This window comes from Pholcus phalangioides, unplaced genomic scaffold (genome assembly GCF_987345545.1).
Source record: "Pholcus phalangioides strain wild (caught in Gottingen) unplaced genomic scaffold, Ppha-v1.0 ptg000022l_1, whole genome shotgun sequence".
NCBI classification, from domain to species: Eukaryota; Metazoa; Arthropoda; class Arachnida; order Araneae; family Pholcidae; genus Pholcus; species Pholcus phalangioides.
The window spans coordinates 18,329,752-18,347,360 of NW_028301615.1; the positions used below are offsets into that span (position 1 = coordinate 18,329,752).

Consider the following 17,609-nt stretch of genomic DNA (forward strand, 5'->3'; position numbering starts at 1 on the left):
TTGCAGCTAGTGTCCCCAAACACCAGCGAATCAACTACTCAACACCTCAGACTTATTTTCTTATTCAGGACTGAAATGACAGTAAATATTGCCCTATGGCCCCCACATCTTGCTGCAGCCCCCTCCCAGTCAGATTTTTCATGGGCCTCTCCACAGTGATTTTACAGTGTAAAAAAAACAAAAACAGAAAAATGATGAGAATCGTCCCGGGCCTCAGGGCTGGAGCTCTGTCAGCCTTACCCTTGTGGGGTGGCCATGCCTGTGGCAATAAACTGGAATTGTGTGTGTGACCCATACGGACAGACACATGTACACTCACAAGAGCTCTTGGCAGAATTTAATTAAGGATTTGCCTTTCTGGCATAAGGAACAGATGCTTCTTCCCTACAGTACATTTTTTGAGATTAAATTATCAAAATTATATCTACGTTAAGATAAGAAACTAAAACACTTACTTTCAAGGCCATTTCCATAAAAGAAGAATGTTAGAAATCTTAGTGTATTGAAAAATACACATAATTTAATTATTTTCAGCCGCAGTGTGTGATTCCATAAATTTTCAACATCCCTGACCTTTTGGACCTTTTCTTGTTTTGCTAGCCCTCTATATTCACCCTTCATTGAGGAAAGCAAGATTTTTTCAACTTACTAAATCGATTCCCGAATAAATTTACAGTGTAAAAAAAATTTGCACCCCTTTTGACAAATACCTGTCGGTCCCTCTTTTGTAGGGTTTCCACCGGATTCTAAAAAAGTAATATTTTTCCCCTACTATATTTCACTTAACGGCTTCACATCTATTTCTTTTTTTTTAGATCTCTGTGCTCCCCAGGCCCTTGTTATGATGAGATATAGTTACAATGTTTGAGAATAAGTATTAAATTGGTAGGTAGATTCCTCTAGCCCAGTAAGAGGCCCACAAAAATCCCTTTGTCCGGGGTGCAGGGCTATCTCAACAGCTCCCCCCGCCCCCAATCACCTGACATGACTCCCTTTTTATGTGGTTTTACCCTTGCCGCTGTGGTGGTCGAGTGGTCATAGTGACGGACTCGCATCGCGGGGACCCGAAACCGACCATGGCCCCCGCTTTGTCCCCCATAGGGGATATAAGCTGGTCACCCAGAGGGTTTGGGCCATGGAGGAAGAGCGATGCAATATCCGGAGCACTAAGCACCTAAAGACCACCAGCGGATAAGAAGACAAAAAGTTGAGGTTACATGGGCAGGTGCATACGCACGTCGCCAGCAGGCTACGAAGGGGGCCCACGAATAACTATAGACACACACATATATAAGATACATAAACATATATATACAAGCACATAAACACTCATATATATATAATATATACAAGACAGGCGACACTGTCCATTGACAGCAACGGGAATCAAGGAACTTCATTGTCTATCAGAAGTCGCACACAAAGACACCGTGTTACAACCCCGAAATGCCTCATCTCATGCAAGAGGATCATAGTCTGAGTCTGATGAAGGGTTGTTATCAGCTTGTGAGGGAGCTGAAACATTCGTACTTTGGCACTGTTTCGTGACTGTTATTTTGTCTTCGTTTGAAATGACGTATCTAATAAGGCGCTTAACTCTTTCGATTCTGCAGTGTTTTCTCAGTAACTGTTTCTTCCAAGTGGTGTAATTCTGTGGCGTAGTAGAGCCAAAATGAAAGTCCTTGGTATACTCGCATGCCGTAGCATAGTGAAAGACGGTTCCCTCCCCTTCACATTTACACATGCTTGAAAACCTACTCTTATGAAAACGATGAAGATAGGAGGGGAAGGGGCCATGCTCCGAAAAAAATAAAATAGTCTCTCTAGACCAGCTATAACTAGAGCATTTAACTTGTGGGAGAACTTCATGGATCTTACGACCTGTTTTCGTGTCATTTGACCATCGCGATTGCCATTTCTGTAACAGATCATTTTGCAACTTCTTCATCGCCCACGACTTTGGAAGAAGGATAGAGAAATCTGTTCCTGGTCTTTCGGTCGCTCTTTTGGCTAACCGATCAGCTGCTTCATTCCCAGTATTTCCACTATGCGCTTTGATCCACGAGATATAGATATGTCTATTTGGCAGTAACAGGTCTCTAATTTTCCTAGCCGTCATGTGGCGTGATAGGAGGTCTAGAACCGCATATAATGAAGAAAGTGAATCAGAAAGAACGTGTGTTTCTTTCTTGCTGGCGCTTGCCTGTTGTGTAGCTGTGAGCCGCGCAAACAGCTCCGCCTGAAATACCGTATTTAGATCATTGAGTTTATTGCTCCAGTTACTTATCTCCAAGTCATCCTGAAAGGTAACCATGGCCGAAGCCACTCCATGCTCAGTCTTGGAGCCATCAGTGTAGATCTTATATTTAGCCTGTGGGTGTATTTCTCCTTTTAGGTCAATGCGGCCATCGCGGGGACCCGGGTTCGAGCCCCACCATCGCCACAGTGGTGGTCGGCTGAAGTTGGTTTTCTGTGATTTCCAACTTCAAGGCGCAAATGCGAGCTGATCTCCCCGTTAAAAAGTCTAGCCACAGAGAGCATTTGGCCTACAAACAGTACAAATATTCTGTCATTACACTTCATTTGTGAAATATAGATGGCAGCACGACACAACTCAATAGGTAGTAAATTGCCCATGGCGATAGACCAGAGTTGTTTTTAAAGAAAGAAAAGAAAGGTTTTACCCTTGGCCTCTTAGAATTCCCCAGGGCCACAAGGGTGCCATATGGTGTCAGTTGAGAATCGTTATTCTGGAGAAGTTCTTGGAATTTGATCATTTTTGTCGCACCAGAGCCATTTTCTGCACACGAGGGCTAATTAGAACGGGACCTACAATATATTTATTCTGAATGGCAGCCTTTCTTTAAACTCTTCGAGAAGTTGGTGCACTAACCCCTTGATGTGGGACTCCCTACGGTAGCAATCTTTTTCTGTGGTCATGTCCCAGTTTCTGTTGTACCCGTGCCAGGGAAGTTTCTGACAAGGATGAACCTGGTATCAAACTCGCGACACCTCTTACATCCTTTGGTATCTCAGGCAAGTATCCTATTGACCTGGGCTACTGCGCTCACTTCTTCGAAGCACTAAACAGATGCACATTAATATCTCTAGCTCACTACAACGTCCCTAACAAAGTTTTTCCGTAACAATTGTGACACTCACTTTCAGAACCACTGGTTCATAAAATTCCAGTATTTATCAATTAACTGACTGGTGTATCTGTGAAGTTATCAAACTTCTGAAATACATCAGTCACAATCAAGAATGTTACCAACGGTAATCTCATGATCCATCTCACTGTACATATGTGTTTTTTTAGGTGGAGGACAAACCTCATTCAGCTTCTTTTCTTATCATCTTGCAGAATCTCAGCCTTTTGGATCCAGATGACAAGAAAAGGTGAGGAGACACTTAAATTCATTCATTTATCAGGACTGTTACTGGAAAGAAAATGACATCAAGGAGGATAATCATCATTATTATTATTCATTACAGGGAAATTGTAAAATTACTGCTGTATTTCATTATACTGTACATATATTTTTGATCATGTTGGTATATCGATACGCCATTTTCCATATTATATATTACTTGACAATTATAAACAGGTATTTGCGGAAAAATAATAATATTTTCAATTAGAGTATTTTAATTTAAAATTTTATTCATTCATTGAAAACACTTCGACACCGTGAATTACACTAAACTCAATACAATTTATATTCAACATGGACACTCTCACTCCACCAAAATACACACAAAAGAAAGGTCACACAATAATTATATATAGTTTGAATCACTCACTGTCATCTCTGGGCAAGGTTTCTTGCGTCCCCTACATTGAGGGATCCCGACCCGGGGTTAAGGGGGGGAGAGAGAGTAAATTTACGACTCTTCAAGCGCGACATGTTGGTCGTCCAACCTCCAGCAATACCTCTCTCTCTGGCAAAAGCCTCGTGTGTTCCCAAACCAAGTTGGTGAAGACCTCTGCTATTGGTCAAAGGCAATCACCTGATTTCTGTAAGGGGTTTCATTGGCCCAGAGGCACAATGTCTGTCTGCAGAGTTGTGATTGTGTTATGTAATACGTACTTATTCGGTGCTCAAGTGCGTCTTAGAAATACCTGGTGAGGGAAAGGAGAGCACACGTGTTGCATCCCATGTATGTATGTATGTATGATGTGTGGTTTCTCGATGAGAAGGCGAGAGGGGGAGAGAGTGTGTGTGTAAGGTGCACTCGTGACAATCAAACCTGTTGATTATTCATAATTAGAGATACGTAAATTTCACAAATAAAAGATCCAAATTTCGCAATAAAAGATCCAAATTTCGCAATAAAAGATCCAAATTTCACAATAAAAGATCCAAATTTCGCAATAAAAAAATCCAAATTGGAAATTTCATAATTTATTTGCAAAAATAAAAAAAATGTAAATCTTCAAGTTTGCATTAAATTAATTCACAAAATAAATTTTTTCATTTGAAACTTTGCATTCATCCACAAAATTGTAATTAAAAATTTATCATTCATCTGTAGAAATATTTTCGAAGTAAAAAATTTTGCATTCATTCTAAAAAATTCAAATCAAAAATTTTGTATTCATTTGAAAAAAATTGAATTCATTCTAAAAAATATTTCCCAAATCAATAATTTTGCACTTCCGCAAAGAATTTTGAATCAAAAATTTTGTATTCATTCACAAAAAAAAAAAATTCCAACCAAAAATTTCGCATTCATCTGCAAAAATATTTTTCAAATTAAAAATTTTGCATCCATTTGCCAAAATGAACTTTCAACTATACATGTACAATACTTTAATAGTTGACCTTGTAATTATACCTAAATAGTTTAATTATGAGGCCAATTATTAAAAGTACTGTACATAGGTGAAAGTTTTAGAAAGCAAAATTTCTACCTATTTTCGTTTCAAAAAATGTAAATTATCAAGATTTTGCACTTATTCATCAAAAAGGAAAACTTTGCATTTGCCACATCTGTTTCATAAATACAAAGATTACATATCCCCTATTCATAATGTTTGACAATAATTGAGCTATATATTAGCTACTTATTCCTTTTCTTTCTGTTCTTTGTTCGTTTAGTGACTATGTTTGGAGCACTCTGGAAGAACTCACTGACAGAGCAGTAAACTCAGATGATCTACGACCTGATTTCAGTACTGTTTCAAAACCATCAGTGAAATCAGCTTCGGTTCAAACACCCGCAGAAGACAGGGATGGTACGTCTGACTCTGATGTTCAAAGCAATAAAGTATCTCAGAGGCATTCACAGCTGCATCCAGAGATAAGAATAAGGGAAGAGGACGAAGGGAGCGAAACATCAACAGGATCGAGAGATTCTGGTGTGCCAGTATCAAGAAGTCAGTCATGGGCAAGTCATGACGTTGTCGAAGGATTTATGTCACCTAAAAGTGAATCCTCCAAGAAAAACAGAAACACTACCCCTTCAGCAACTAGTCAGTGTAGTTCTATTCAACCAGCTGAAGCAGCCACTGTTGCGAAAGTTGTAACTCGTCAGTCGAGTGGTTCTAGTTCTACGCAACCTCTCACTCGAAGTTCTAGTGAAGAAAGTAAGAGTAGTAAAACATATAGTATAGCAGAGAGTATTTACGAAACTGAATCTGAATGCTCAATTTTTTTAGCCCCATCAGTTGCTGAATCATCTAATACGAATGTGCAAAGTGTACCAAGTACTTTGACGAATGATAGAAGCTACAGCACACCTCCAAAACGTAAGAAGAGTTTCTCTCTAAACATTAATTTACCATTCTTCAGTAAATCAAAAAAGTATAATCTCAACAAAGTGAAAACACCAGAAGTACGAATTCATCCCCCTTCGCCAGATATGAAGCTCCGCAAGTCAGTCAGTTGCATTTCCGTCAGGGAAGGGATGACCAGCATCGAGCTTAAACGGTCAAGAAGGAAAGCGAATGCATCTTTGTTGTTGCGTAGGGATTGCGTGTCACTAAGAGACGGTACACAGGATACTTCATCTCGATCATCTGCAGATGAAATCTCTCTTCAAAGTGATTCATCCATTATGACATTCAGCCATGTTGAACGGCCTCTATCAAGTACATCTACTGGAAGCGACACCAGTCATTCGTCTATCAGTAACAATGCTCTTGAACGAGATATGTGTCAGAAATCACAATGCCCCATAGAAGATACAAGAGTCAACACGTTATCATCTCCATCACCACCACCACCTCCCCCTCCTCCTCCACCGCCACCACCAACATCTGGAGCATCGTACAACACATTATCCATTGATTCAACTGAGAGAAGATTGACTAGATCCTGGTCATCTGTATCGAATGGCAGCAAAGAGACATCGGATATTCGCTGTCGACCAATATATCATACTCTTCCCAGGCCAAAAGCCAAGATGAAGACTCTCAACTGGGCAAAAATACCGATTGCTCATGTGGATGGTAAACATTTCAATATATGAACCATTTAAAATACATTATATTTCAATCATTTTGGCTATTTATCAGTGATTTAAATAGTTTATAGAGAAAATTTATTTTGTTTTATTTGACGTTTAGTGCAGCCTCACCTTGTGTGATTGAGATGATTTTTGATTTTTTTTTCTCGGCTCAATTGTATGAAGGAAAGACTTTTTTCCTGGATATATTATGTCGAGGTGAACTCGGAAACAAAAGTCTACTAGTCTCTCTCTCTTTCTCTGCCGGTAATCAAACCCAGTCCTCTTGGAATTCGGGCACACGTTATCCATACACATGCTGCAGAGCGTAAATAAGGAAGGAATGGTCGTCTCCTGTGGTGTAAATGGATAGTGAAGTTGTCTGGATTGCTAGAAGACTGGGTTCGATTCCCGGCGGAGACTAGTAGACTTTTCTTTCCTATTTTACCTTGGCATAATATATCCAGAAAAAATGTCTTTCATTAACTTGTGTTTGTTGCTGTAATTTAAAAATAACTACATTGTGTCAAACAGTTACCAAAGCTTCTGTTTTTAAAGGTCAGGAGACATTGGACTTATTTATAAATAATTTTTGCAATGATTATCAGGGCCCCGACTTTGACTTGATGGGCCCTGGACAAAAGAAGTATAGTCCCCCCCCCCCCACCGACTCTGGTTGAATATGTTTGGTATGTCAGCAAATGCAATACATGTTGCTTGCAAGCACATCAAAAAAGGGGATATGCACTATTTCGAATGAGAAATGTAATGCAAAATTCTCCATGAAATATCTTACAATAAATGTTTTTTCGCACTCTCATATGAGTAAAATCATTGATAATGTTATAAAATCTAATTTTTGAGTTTCCTCAGGTTTCCCCTGCGTTTAGGAGAGGAAAATTCATTCCCCAAGAGGGAAGAGATGAATTTTCCTCTCCTATGAACATCAATATCTCTTTATACAGCCAGTTTTCCATATATATTGTATTAACAAGTAGAGAGGACATTTTTCTCTACATACATTTTTTTCCTCTGTGGAGACATTTTTCCCCACAAAAATTATCATACACGTTACAAATCTATGCATCTTTTACTATTATGCTTTCAATTTTGAAAATAGATGGTATCATTCACAAACGCATGCAGGACACTAGACAAGTTAGGATTTGTCATCTTTCCATTATTTCTCATTGAAAATAAGGACCTATTCAAGGGTAATATTTAATCTACAACTGAAGGCAGGAATAAGAGGCAGTTTCCCATTAGAAAATCTCTCCTTACAGAGCAGCCACACCTTCAACATGATACTCACATAACATGAAAATTCAGGCATTTGCCATTTTCATTTGAAAATGTAAGGCAGATGGTAGCACCAGCAGAAAACTGTACGCACATGATTCTAACAACATAAATATATTAGGGCTATGCATATATACACACAACACATCCCTGCATGCACCAATCCCTCCAAGAAATGTTTATGAGATGCCCGTATGGTTAAGTATAGTGATACTATCAAAAAATGAGGGAAAATGTGGTTCAGGACCTGGTGCTTAGCCACAGAGAAAAACAAAGGGCTCAAGCTCAATAGAGCTAAAAAGACATTAGAAGAGCTCATCGGAATAAATTGTATATTGTATAATAGAAATATTTAAAAATCTGTATATACTTTTTTTTTTAATAACGTGCTTTTATATTCATGTTCATGTATTTCATGTGCATAATAAAGCACCCAACACCGCCCAGCCCCCTCATCCAGGGCAATGGCTAAAATTGAGAATGGTCGATAAAACCTGGGCGGTGCGCGGTATGAAATGAAATGATACTATCAAAAGCTGTGAAATTTTCCATTGCAATAAATATCTATGGTGGAGAAATATCCATATTATTTAGGTCTGTGGGGGAAAAACCATCAAGGGTTCCATTTGAACAAAAACGTTTGCAACCTCTGAGTATTTGACACTTTGAGAAATTGATTTGAATTTTGGTTTTATATGCCACAAATATAAATGTTCGACTCAAAAACTTTTTTTTTCTATTTCAGAGAATTCAATTTGGAATGAGATAAATAGTGATTCGTCATTGGTTGACTTGGACTTTGACAAAGTTGAATCTCTGTTTTGTCAGCAGCAACCCCTGAAAATCCCAGAAAGAAGAAGCAAAAGAGGAAGTTCAAAGAAACCTCAGCATTCTCAGGTGTCACTCGTAGATAGCAAAAGGAGCCTGAGTATCTGTGTCTTCCTCAAACAGTTCAAACATGGCTTGGACGAGCTTATGGATCTTGTATTGAAGTGCCGAAGTAAGGAATTAGGAGCAGAAAAGCTCAGAACCCTGATCACTTTGCTGCCGAGCTCTGAAGAGGTATTATTGTTATCAAATTTTATGGAATGATTATACAATTTCACATCAACTGAGCAATACATAACCAATGTCTCTCTCTACTCACTAATTAAGTGACTTATGTTGAGAACATTTCATTTTTAATTTTTGTAAGAGACATTTTGCTTCAAGAACCACACTTAGATTTGAAACGGTAATCATTTCCAAATGCATTTGCCAAAGAAAATATGCAATAGAAATAAAATAAGTCGCTATAATTTGCCACATAAATCTCAATAGGTTGCATAAAAAAGTGGCGTACCCTTTTCATTCTCGAAAATATTTATCAGTTTCTTGTTGCTGTTGTACATCCCATGTAAATATTATTGAACATCAATGTTTTAAGTTTTTAGTGTTTGAACAAGATGTTAAAATACTAGTAATGAGATTAATTATTTATTAGTATTAGTAAAACTATTTTAGTTCATTGATGCTAGTAAAATACAAAGTGCAAGGATGACATCACTCTCTGCTACCATACAAAGGTTTTAACAACAATTAAAAGTCTTCATATGGTAGCGAAGAGTGACGTCATCCTTAAATGAGTCACCGTCGCCATGTGGTGACAGTGTCAGCAGTTGTGAGCTTGACCTGAGTCAGGTCCAGCCATCCATGTACAGTCCTGTTCAGTGCACACGAGCTCCAAGGAAAGATTGAGAGATTCGTTGCCTTTGTAGTCTAGTGCATTCACCAGGAAAGTGAAAAGACGTGAGTTCGATTCCTCGCAAAGGCAGTTGAATTTTCTCTCTTTCCAAAAATTCATCTTCGCACACACAACAGCCAGTTGTTAAAAACCTTCGTAAATACAAAGTGTCCAGTAAATTTGTAAATAGTTTAAAAATTTATAAAAATTGAATTCTTATATTTGAATATGGTTTGTGAAAAAGTTATTTTCACGAAGGAGAATTTTTTTTGGTAAAAAAAAAAATTGAGCTAAAACTTTTGTCAATAGAGTGCGCTGCACAAAAACAAATCATTGGAAATATGCAAATCAGAGTCCAAAATGCAGGGTGTATGATTAGTAGCTCATTTCTGAATTTACCTGTTACTGGTGCTTCCATGAGGTTTTAATTGTGGTGTTCACATTGGTGAATAAAGCGCTATTGGTGAATTCATTTTACCTCAGCTATGATTCGTCGGCTGAAGCTTTGTGAGTGTTTTGGACACAGAAGAGATTGAAGATTGAGATTTCCAAGGAATTCTACAATTTTCTTTCAGGTAGCGCCATGTATCTACAAAAACTGGAACTAAATTTTTTACTTAGCAAAAAAAATCCTTCTGAAAATAACTTTTTCACAAACCACATTTAAATACACTAATTCCTTCAATTTTTATGAATTGTTAAACAATTTACAAATTTATGAGACACCCTGAAATTAGTAATGTACATTCATGTGGACCTACCCTCATATCAAAAGAAAATTTATTTGCAGTCACTTGATAGCCTGATGGTTAACCTCTAGTTTGGGTTCAAGTTTTAGAAGCGGTAGGTGAGAACAAAACCTTGTGGAGAGTCAGCTTTGATCCATAGGCCCCTGTCTAGCTATCTCTCATGCACACACACACACATTACATATGTAGGCTATATCATACACTTTGTTTTGACAAAAACTATTTCACCTATATATTATGTTCAACTAAATTATTTTTTGCCATTACTCTCTTGTATGCTATTTTTCTCATAGGTAAAGCGCGTCAAATCATACAGTGGCGATACGAAAAACTTAGGGGTCGCTGAGAACTTTATACTCAAAATGGGCTCTCTTAAGAACTCTATGATTCATGTCGAGGGCATGTTGTTACTGGAGGAATTTCCCATGGCAAGGCAAACCCTTCAAGAACACGTGGATGCTCTTCTCGAGACTTGCAAGACTCTTTTGACAAACGAAGATTTGAAGCATTTCCTGCGTTTAGTTCTTGCAGCTGGTAACTTTATAAACATGGTAAGAATTCATTATGTAAAATATGCTGTTTATAGTATAAAAGCTTTTACGATATCTTGACTTTATTTATACTAACTTTATATTTAACTTTCTTGACAACGTGCATTTTACCCGAAATAGTTTTCGATAATATTAAAACTTGGTTTAAAAAGTCTTGGACTGATCTAAAAAGTGGACCAGATACTCAAAAGTGTTGTTTGGTACTCAAATGATACTCCAGGTACTCAAATTGTTGCCAAAGGTACCTCATATTCTTTGGCAAAAAATTTTTGCCAAAGAATATATGTCTAAAATTGAAGCACAAAGGTGCCAGAAAGCACCTTGTTTGCTGTAAGATGGCAATTAGTTTTGAAGTAGTTTTCATTTCATTCAAGACAGACCCTTATATGCACGCTGCTGCATTATTTGGTTATATCTATTGCTATTCTTTGATCTTGATGGAGGCAAAAACTTGAAGTAACTCTTTTCGCAATTTAAGGAAACAAATATGGCTCGATCAATGTATAAGTTATTCATAGAATCTTGCATAGATTTGTGTATTTAACCTTACCTATTGAAGTTAAAAGATAATTTAAATTTAGTTGATGTTTCTCAAACAAATTTCTCAAAACAAATTCCTCAGTACGTATGCTCTCAAATATATAATGTCAGAGCTTGTAAAACTATATAAGGCTACTACTACTACTTTTAAACAATGTTCCCTCTAGCTCCAGTCTAGGGTGTGTGCATATGCATGATGAGAGTGTTTTCGCGCACTCAAAATCATTAAATTAAAGTGCATATGACAAATTGTCTTATACACTTCAATTGCACAGAAAAGATTGGTTTATGCTCATGACAAAAAATTAGAGGGGACACTCCAGAGCTACTAAACCAGACGTGTACCTCGTAAATATTCCTCTGAGAGACTTCTAATGAATCTTAGTGCATGTCGGAATGTGCTGTGTATGTAGTTCTGTATCTAAGTTTGTTTCTGAGGAATGCTGTTATGTGTTTATGTGCTGCCACCTGTCATCCGAATTCGAAGCAAACAAATCAACTTGTTATTTTGTCTGTTTCATCATGCATGAATTTTAAATGATGTAGGTCTGATTGCTCTCTGTGGGGGAGGCATTTTATAAATGGAAGATCAGCTTGCATTCATGTCTTAATGTTGAGAAAGTACAGAAAACCAACTTCAACCAACCACCACTGCCGTCAGTGGGGATCGAATCTAGATCCTCATGATGCAAGTCCATCACATCCACACAACTGCATAACAAAAACAAAAAAACAAAAAAAAGGCTAATGCGCTGCATGGTTTTATTTCGAAAAATAAAAATAAATTTATAAAGAACTACTCACCGAAAAATCCTAAGAACATTATCAAATTAGATTTGAATATTGGTATATGAACATACACTGTGTAGAAATATCATCACGTTTTATAATTTAATACAATATAAATTAATCAAATAATTGATAATTCAACTTGTGTTTATGTTATTGTCTAATCTTTCTCCCGTAGGATAGTTATGCTGGCAATGCTGTGGGTTTCCGTCTGTCGACTTTGCCAAAGGTTCTTGAGACCAGAGCCAACCAACCACAAACAACATTGCTCCATTATCTGGTTGAAGAAGCTTTAAAGAAAAATCCAGAGAGCTTGCAGTTCACAAATTGTCTTCTGAAATGTCTCTCCCGATGCTCAAGGTGAGAAATGGGGGAGAATCACTCATGTTTACCTTATATATATTCATTACCAGTGCTGTCTTAATACATGGGCCCCGGGGGAAGGGGGAGAGATAAAACTTTGACTGAAAAACAGGTAGAACTGGGAGATTTTTCAAAAAAAGTTATGATGAAGAAAAAAACAGAAAAATTTGACTGGCACAGAAAATACAGGACAAAATGTGGGACATGTGGTTATCATATGCTGAAACTGATTTTTTTTAGCGATTTGTGAAATCCCCCTCTCCCAACAGCGAGCTTTAGATCCACCCCTGGATCTGGTTAAAAAATTTTCTAGAATTTAACAGATAAGGCCTCAGAAAAACCACTTGGCCCAGGGGCCGATGATGCTCTTAAGACTGCCCTGTTCATTACCATCGTATATTTTACTGTTTCCTTCATAAAACAAACAAATTTATCTAATGAATTATATTTACATAAATTTTGTATGCTTGTGATACATCAGTGAGAATTTTTCCTTCTAAATTATGCGTTTGATTACAGAATGACAGTGGAGAGTATGACAGAAGAAATTGGACAGATAAAAAATAGTCTTATGAAGCTGGAAACAGCAATTGGGGAAGGTGATGCTCAACTGGAGAAATATTACAGCAGCTTCTTAAAGGTAAGCTAATCTAATATATATAAAATTTTTTACACAATATGAATAATTTTTTCTCCGCATAAGGAGTACTGTATGTTTCTAGTTTAACACTGGAATGGCAGAAACAGTCATTCTGACCGCAAAACTACTTTGATATGCCATTAGGGGCCGTTCAAGTATTACATCATCATCGATGGGGGGGGGGGGTTCTGATTTGTTGACAAGGGGCGAGGGGGGGGGGTTGGATAACGTTTATGTCATCAACCACCCTTTATGAAAATATGAGTTGGATTCAGAGGGGCAGAGCTGATGATGAAATTTTGCTGACAAGGGGTGGGGAGGGGGGTCAGCGTTTTGCTGACTTTTGCTGACGGGGGGGGGGGTCAAAAATGGCTAAAATTTGCTTATGTAATACTTGAGCAGCCCCTTATACCCAAACAGTTTATCTCAGGTTATTGAAACTTCATGTCTTTGAGGCTCTTAAAATCACAAAATATAAATTTTAAATTTTCTTGATTTCTTAGTTTAGTGGTAGATCTAAGAGTTTGAAACACATTGGAGTCATTACATTTTATATGTTAACTGATTAGAAGACAATTATTAATGACAATTATTAATTTTTCTTGGCATTTATGATATTTATCAAACTTCACAAAATGTGAACAATATTTATATGTGAATGAATATTTTTCTATAGAGTAGTAAAAGAGAACTTTTAGCCTTGGAGGAGAAAATGAAGAAAATGACAAAATAAAATTCTATTTAGAATGATGGTTACGGTCATTTTGATCACTATAGAGATATTTAACTAGTACGATTGTAAAACATACTGAAATGGACAGCCTTCTTATGCAAACTTTAACATTGAGGGAACGGAGGTTCTATCATGATGTTTGCTTTTCTCCAGTAACTCATTTTGTACCATTCAGAGATACACTTTTGAAAAAAGCTAGTTGTTGTATGTTGTTCAATTCAGTTAGTTGTGCTATGGATCTTTGCTCTTTTACTGCATTATATTTGCTAGTACAATATCACAGGACAAAAGCTATATTCAATTTTGCCCATGTATAGGGCTCCTGCCTGGTGGTCTTAGATGATTCTTATCTTTTTTTGTTTCTTCACACTATAAATTCACTACATAAAAGCCCCGGGGGCCCCACCAAATATCCCAGCATAGGGGGGGGGGCCTGCTGGATCATGTGAGGAGTCATAATTTTATAACAAATCACACTTTTGATTGAGCAAAGCAACTTGAGTACCATGTACACGCAAAATTAAAATCGCAGACAAAGGAAATTTCTGCCAGAAATTATGAAATTCCATTTTTGTACTAATGAGTGTTATTAATGTTTTCAACAAAATTAATTCATTCAGTACACAATGCAATTGGCATCGGAAAGCTGTCTTACGTGGATATTTTACATTGTTCAGGATTTGGCAATTATTCATGGTTTTTTCTTTCTGCACATACATACAATCTCTTCGCAAACTTCCTGATCGTATTACACTTCCACCCTTGTCAGTGGACTGCCAAGTGAAAATGAAGCCATAAATTACAAGAACTCAATAAATCTATAGTCAAACCTCCTTTTAAAATAACAAAACAGGATTAGTCTTTGTGATAAAGCCATTTTGCCCAAATTTCGAAAAACTGATGTATAAACAAGAATTTATTGCAAAAATAAGTCAGAGACTGAACAGATGCTGTTTTGAAAATTTTCGGTAGAGAAAAATAGTTTATGTTGATTTCTTCCTACTGTAGTCAAAATGATCGCTATCCATCATTCTAGGTAGTTAGAAATTCCCCTTTGTTCTAGCATTAAGGATGTTAAACTTACATTGGGAGAAATGGTAACACATGTAAAAGCTGTATATTTGTTTCGTTTTTTCCTTCACCTACCACCTGGTTTTTTGCATTTGGGAAGGGGTTTATTGTACTAATGTATTAAGGAATTAGAGCTTTGTAGTCGAATGTTGTCTAAGTAAAGTAAACTGAGGGCACAGCGCAAATCATTATGTACATCAGAGAAACACTTCCTGATAGTATGTAGCACCATCTTTGACTTGTATGAGAGCCCTCAGATGGCAAACTGAGGTTGGGAAACACAGATCAGATATTGTTGCCTGATATATGACGAGTGCATTGTGTAGAGCAGTTATGTACATAGGCACATATTGGCGGGTATTTATAGCTTTTTGCGATTGGTTCCATAAACGATCTGTAGAATTTTGAGATCCGGAGAGTTAGAGTTGGATCATGAGACTGAGAGCAACAAAGGGGTTGTAGTTTGCTGCCATGTACTCCAATCAACTCTCAATTTTATGAATTGTCAATTTACAAACTGCACATTTTTATGAATTAATTGTCTGGTCCCAAACAATTTATCATACCTTCAAATGTCTTTCCCCTTTTACAAATTTTGTATTTCGACTGTAATAAGATGTTGCATTGCTCTACTTGAACACAAGAACAAAGCTTTTTGTGGATAAAGCTTTATATGGAAAAACTGAAGCCACAAAAAAGGGATGCAAATGATCTGCCAGGAGCTGCACATTCACTTGACTTGATAGTTAATGGGCATCACATCAAGTGACTTATTTCATTCCTATAGAATTCTATTGGCATGAGGGTGGTTAAAAAGGGAATTGGCCGAACTTCAAGATTAGCGAAACATTGGTCTTTTATAGGCCACTGATTGAATTTCATCTTGTGCTGTTTTTTGATATGGGTATGTGTTAAAAGTTTTTGAGAGATGCTTGCATTACAGGATCTAAGAGTTTGGAACACATTGGAGTCATTATGTTTTATATGTTTACTGATAACAAGACAATGATAATAATTAATTTTCCTTGCCATTTATGATGTTTATCAAACTTCACAAAATGCAAACAATATTTATATGTGAATGAATATTTCTCTATAGAGTAGTAAAAGAGAACTTTTAGCCTTGGAGGAGAAAGTGGATGAAATCAAGTATTTTTCGAAGAAGATTGCCAGTCGTTTTAGTGAAGATGAGAGCAAATTCAAGCTGCAAGAATGTTTGGCGGTGTTCTACAACTTCTGCGTTAGGATCAAAATAGCTCTGTCTGTAAGTAATGTGAGTAGAGTGAATTGTTTTTGCATGTTATTGTGTTTCATCTTATTTGATGATGTAAGTAAATTTTAGTACATGCTACAATTTTACTACAATGTATACATTACTCACTGACGATAATAAAGTTTTCTATTGATGCAATCACCGTGGAGATTTTACTCTAGGGGTTTCCACCCTTTTTCCTGTAGCGATTTTTCATACCCTATCCCCCCATTACATTAGTGCTTAAACAAGACTTCTTGCTGAGTAGCTTTACAAGTTCTGAAGATACTTCTCAGTGGCTCCTCACACAGACTCTCGTCACAGGGACACGGGCTCGAATTCCATCTGCACCACAGTGGTGGTCAGCTGAAGTTGGTTTTCTGTGGTTTCCAACTTTGAGCCACAAATGTAAGCCTATCTCCCTGTTAAAAAGTCTTTGTAGTAAATTACCTATGGCAATAGATCAGAGTTGTGCTTGGTTTGAAAGAAAGAAAGTGGTTTTTCACAGTACAGTGACACACTCCACAGTATGGGAACCCCTGCTTCATGGAACAAACTTTTCTTTCTATAAAATGAAATTTTTATCAGAATGCGAATACAAAAACAAAGGCCACAACAGGCAAATTACCCGAGTTGACTGAGTAGAGATGCCCATAAATAATAGGGTTGTCAAATATACCCAAAATACAGCAACCAAGTATAAAAGCATATCTCATGAAAGAAAATGAATGATTACTACTATATAATAACCTCCCAGAGGTAAGCTATTAAATTTATTAGCAACCTGTTAAAGGAAAAACTCCCTGTCACACCACAACCAGTCCCTTACTAAATAATACTGATTCAAATTCTCACCTGAAGACCTGTATTCATTCTGCAATTCCACACGAAAAGTCGTACTGATATCTTCTGTACTCTATTTGAATGCAATTTCTTTGCCAGCCAAAGGTCCACTTTAATCACTAAATATAGCTTTAACCTTTACCAATGCGAAACTCTTGGAGACACTTTTTTTGAATCCTTCGCGAGAATTCTGTCATGACATCTTCTATTACATCGAAAATACTATGGAAATAATCATCTTCACCGAAGCCCACAATTAATTGTTTTTTCCACATTGTCCCAGGCCAGTCCCAGTCATTACACGATGTTATTCATATATATATATATTTTAAAATGTAATATTTTTTTCTTTTTTGTTTAAATCTGCATGATTCTTCCCCGACCATATATTAGACCATTTTGTTATACTGTTAATTTTTTGTTTCCGCATGGTTCCCCCCCCCCTCCTCCGCCCCTATAGCTTTGTCTCTCCCTGCCTCAATGATTAATTTATTTTCTACTAATTGTGTTATAAATTTTTTTTCTATGTCCATGTTTTATTTCTGTTCTGTGTTGTTTTCGTGCTGGTATGTACTTTGGTACAATGCCATCCTGCCATCCTGGACT

General features: G+C 37.1%; 1 protein-coding gene across 3 annotated transcripts in view; it reads left to right on the forward strand.

The window, feature by feature from the left end:
- Positions 1 to 17,609, forward strand: part of LOC149069929 (inverted formin-2-like) — a 39,129-nt gene that overhangs the window by 17,443 nt on the left and 4,077 nt on the right. The window contains exons 5-11 of one of the 3 annotated variants that reach the window (XM_089249447.1): positions 3,320 to 3,399; positions 5,103 to 6,454; positions 8,495 to 8,811; positions 10,515 to 10,772; positions 12,280 to 12,461; positions 12,984 to 13,104; positions 16,008 to 16,172. In XM_089249447.1, coding sequence (XP_089105573.1) covers positions 3,320 to 3,399; positions 5,103 to 6,454; positions 8,495 to 8,811; positions 10,515 to 10,772; positions 12,280 to 12,461; positions 12,984 to 13,104; positions 16,008 to 16,172 — 2,475 coding nt within the window. Of the gene's footprint in view, positions 1 to 3,319; positions 3,400 to 5,102; positions 6,455 to 8,494; positions 8,812 to 10,514; positions 10,773 to 12,279; positions 12,462 to 12,983; positions 13,105 to 16,007; positions 16,182 to 17,609 lie in introns of all 3 variants that reach the window. The other 2 variants (XM_089249446.1, XM_089249448.1) reach the window with 2 other exon arrangements.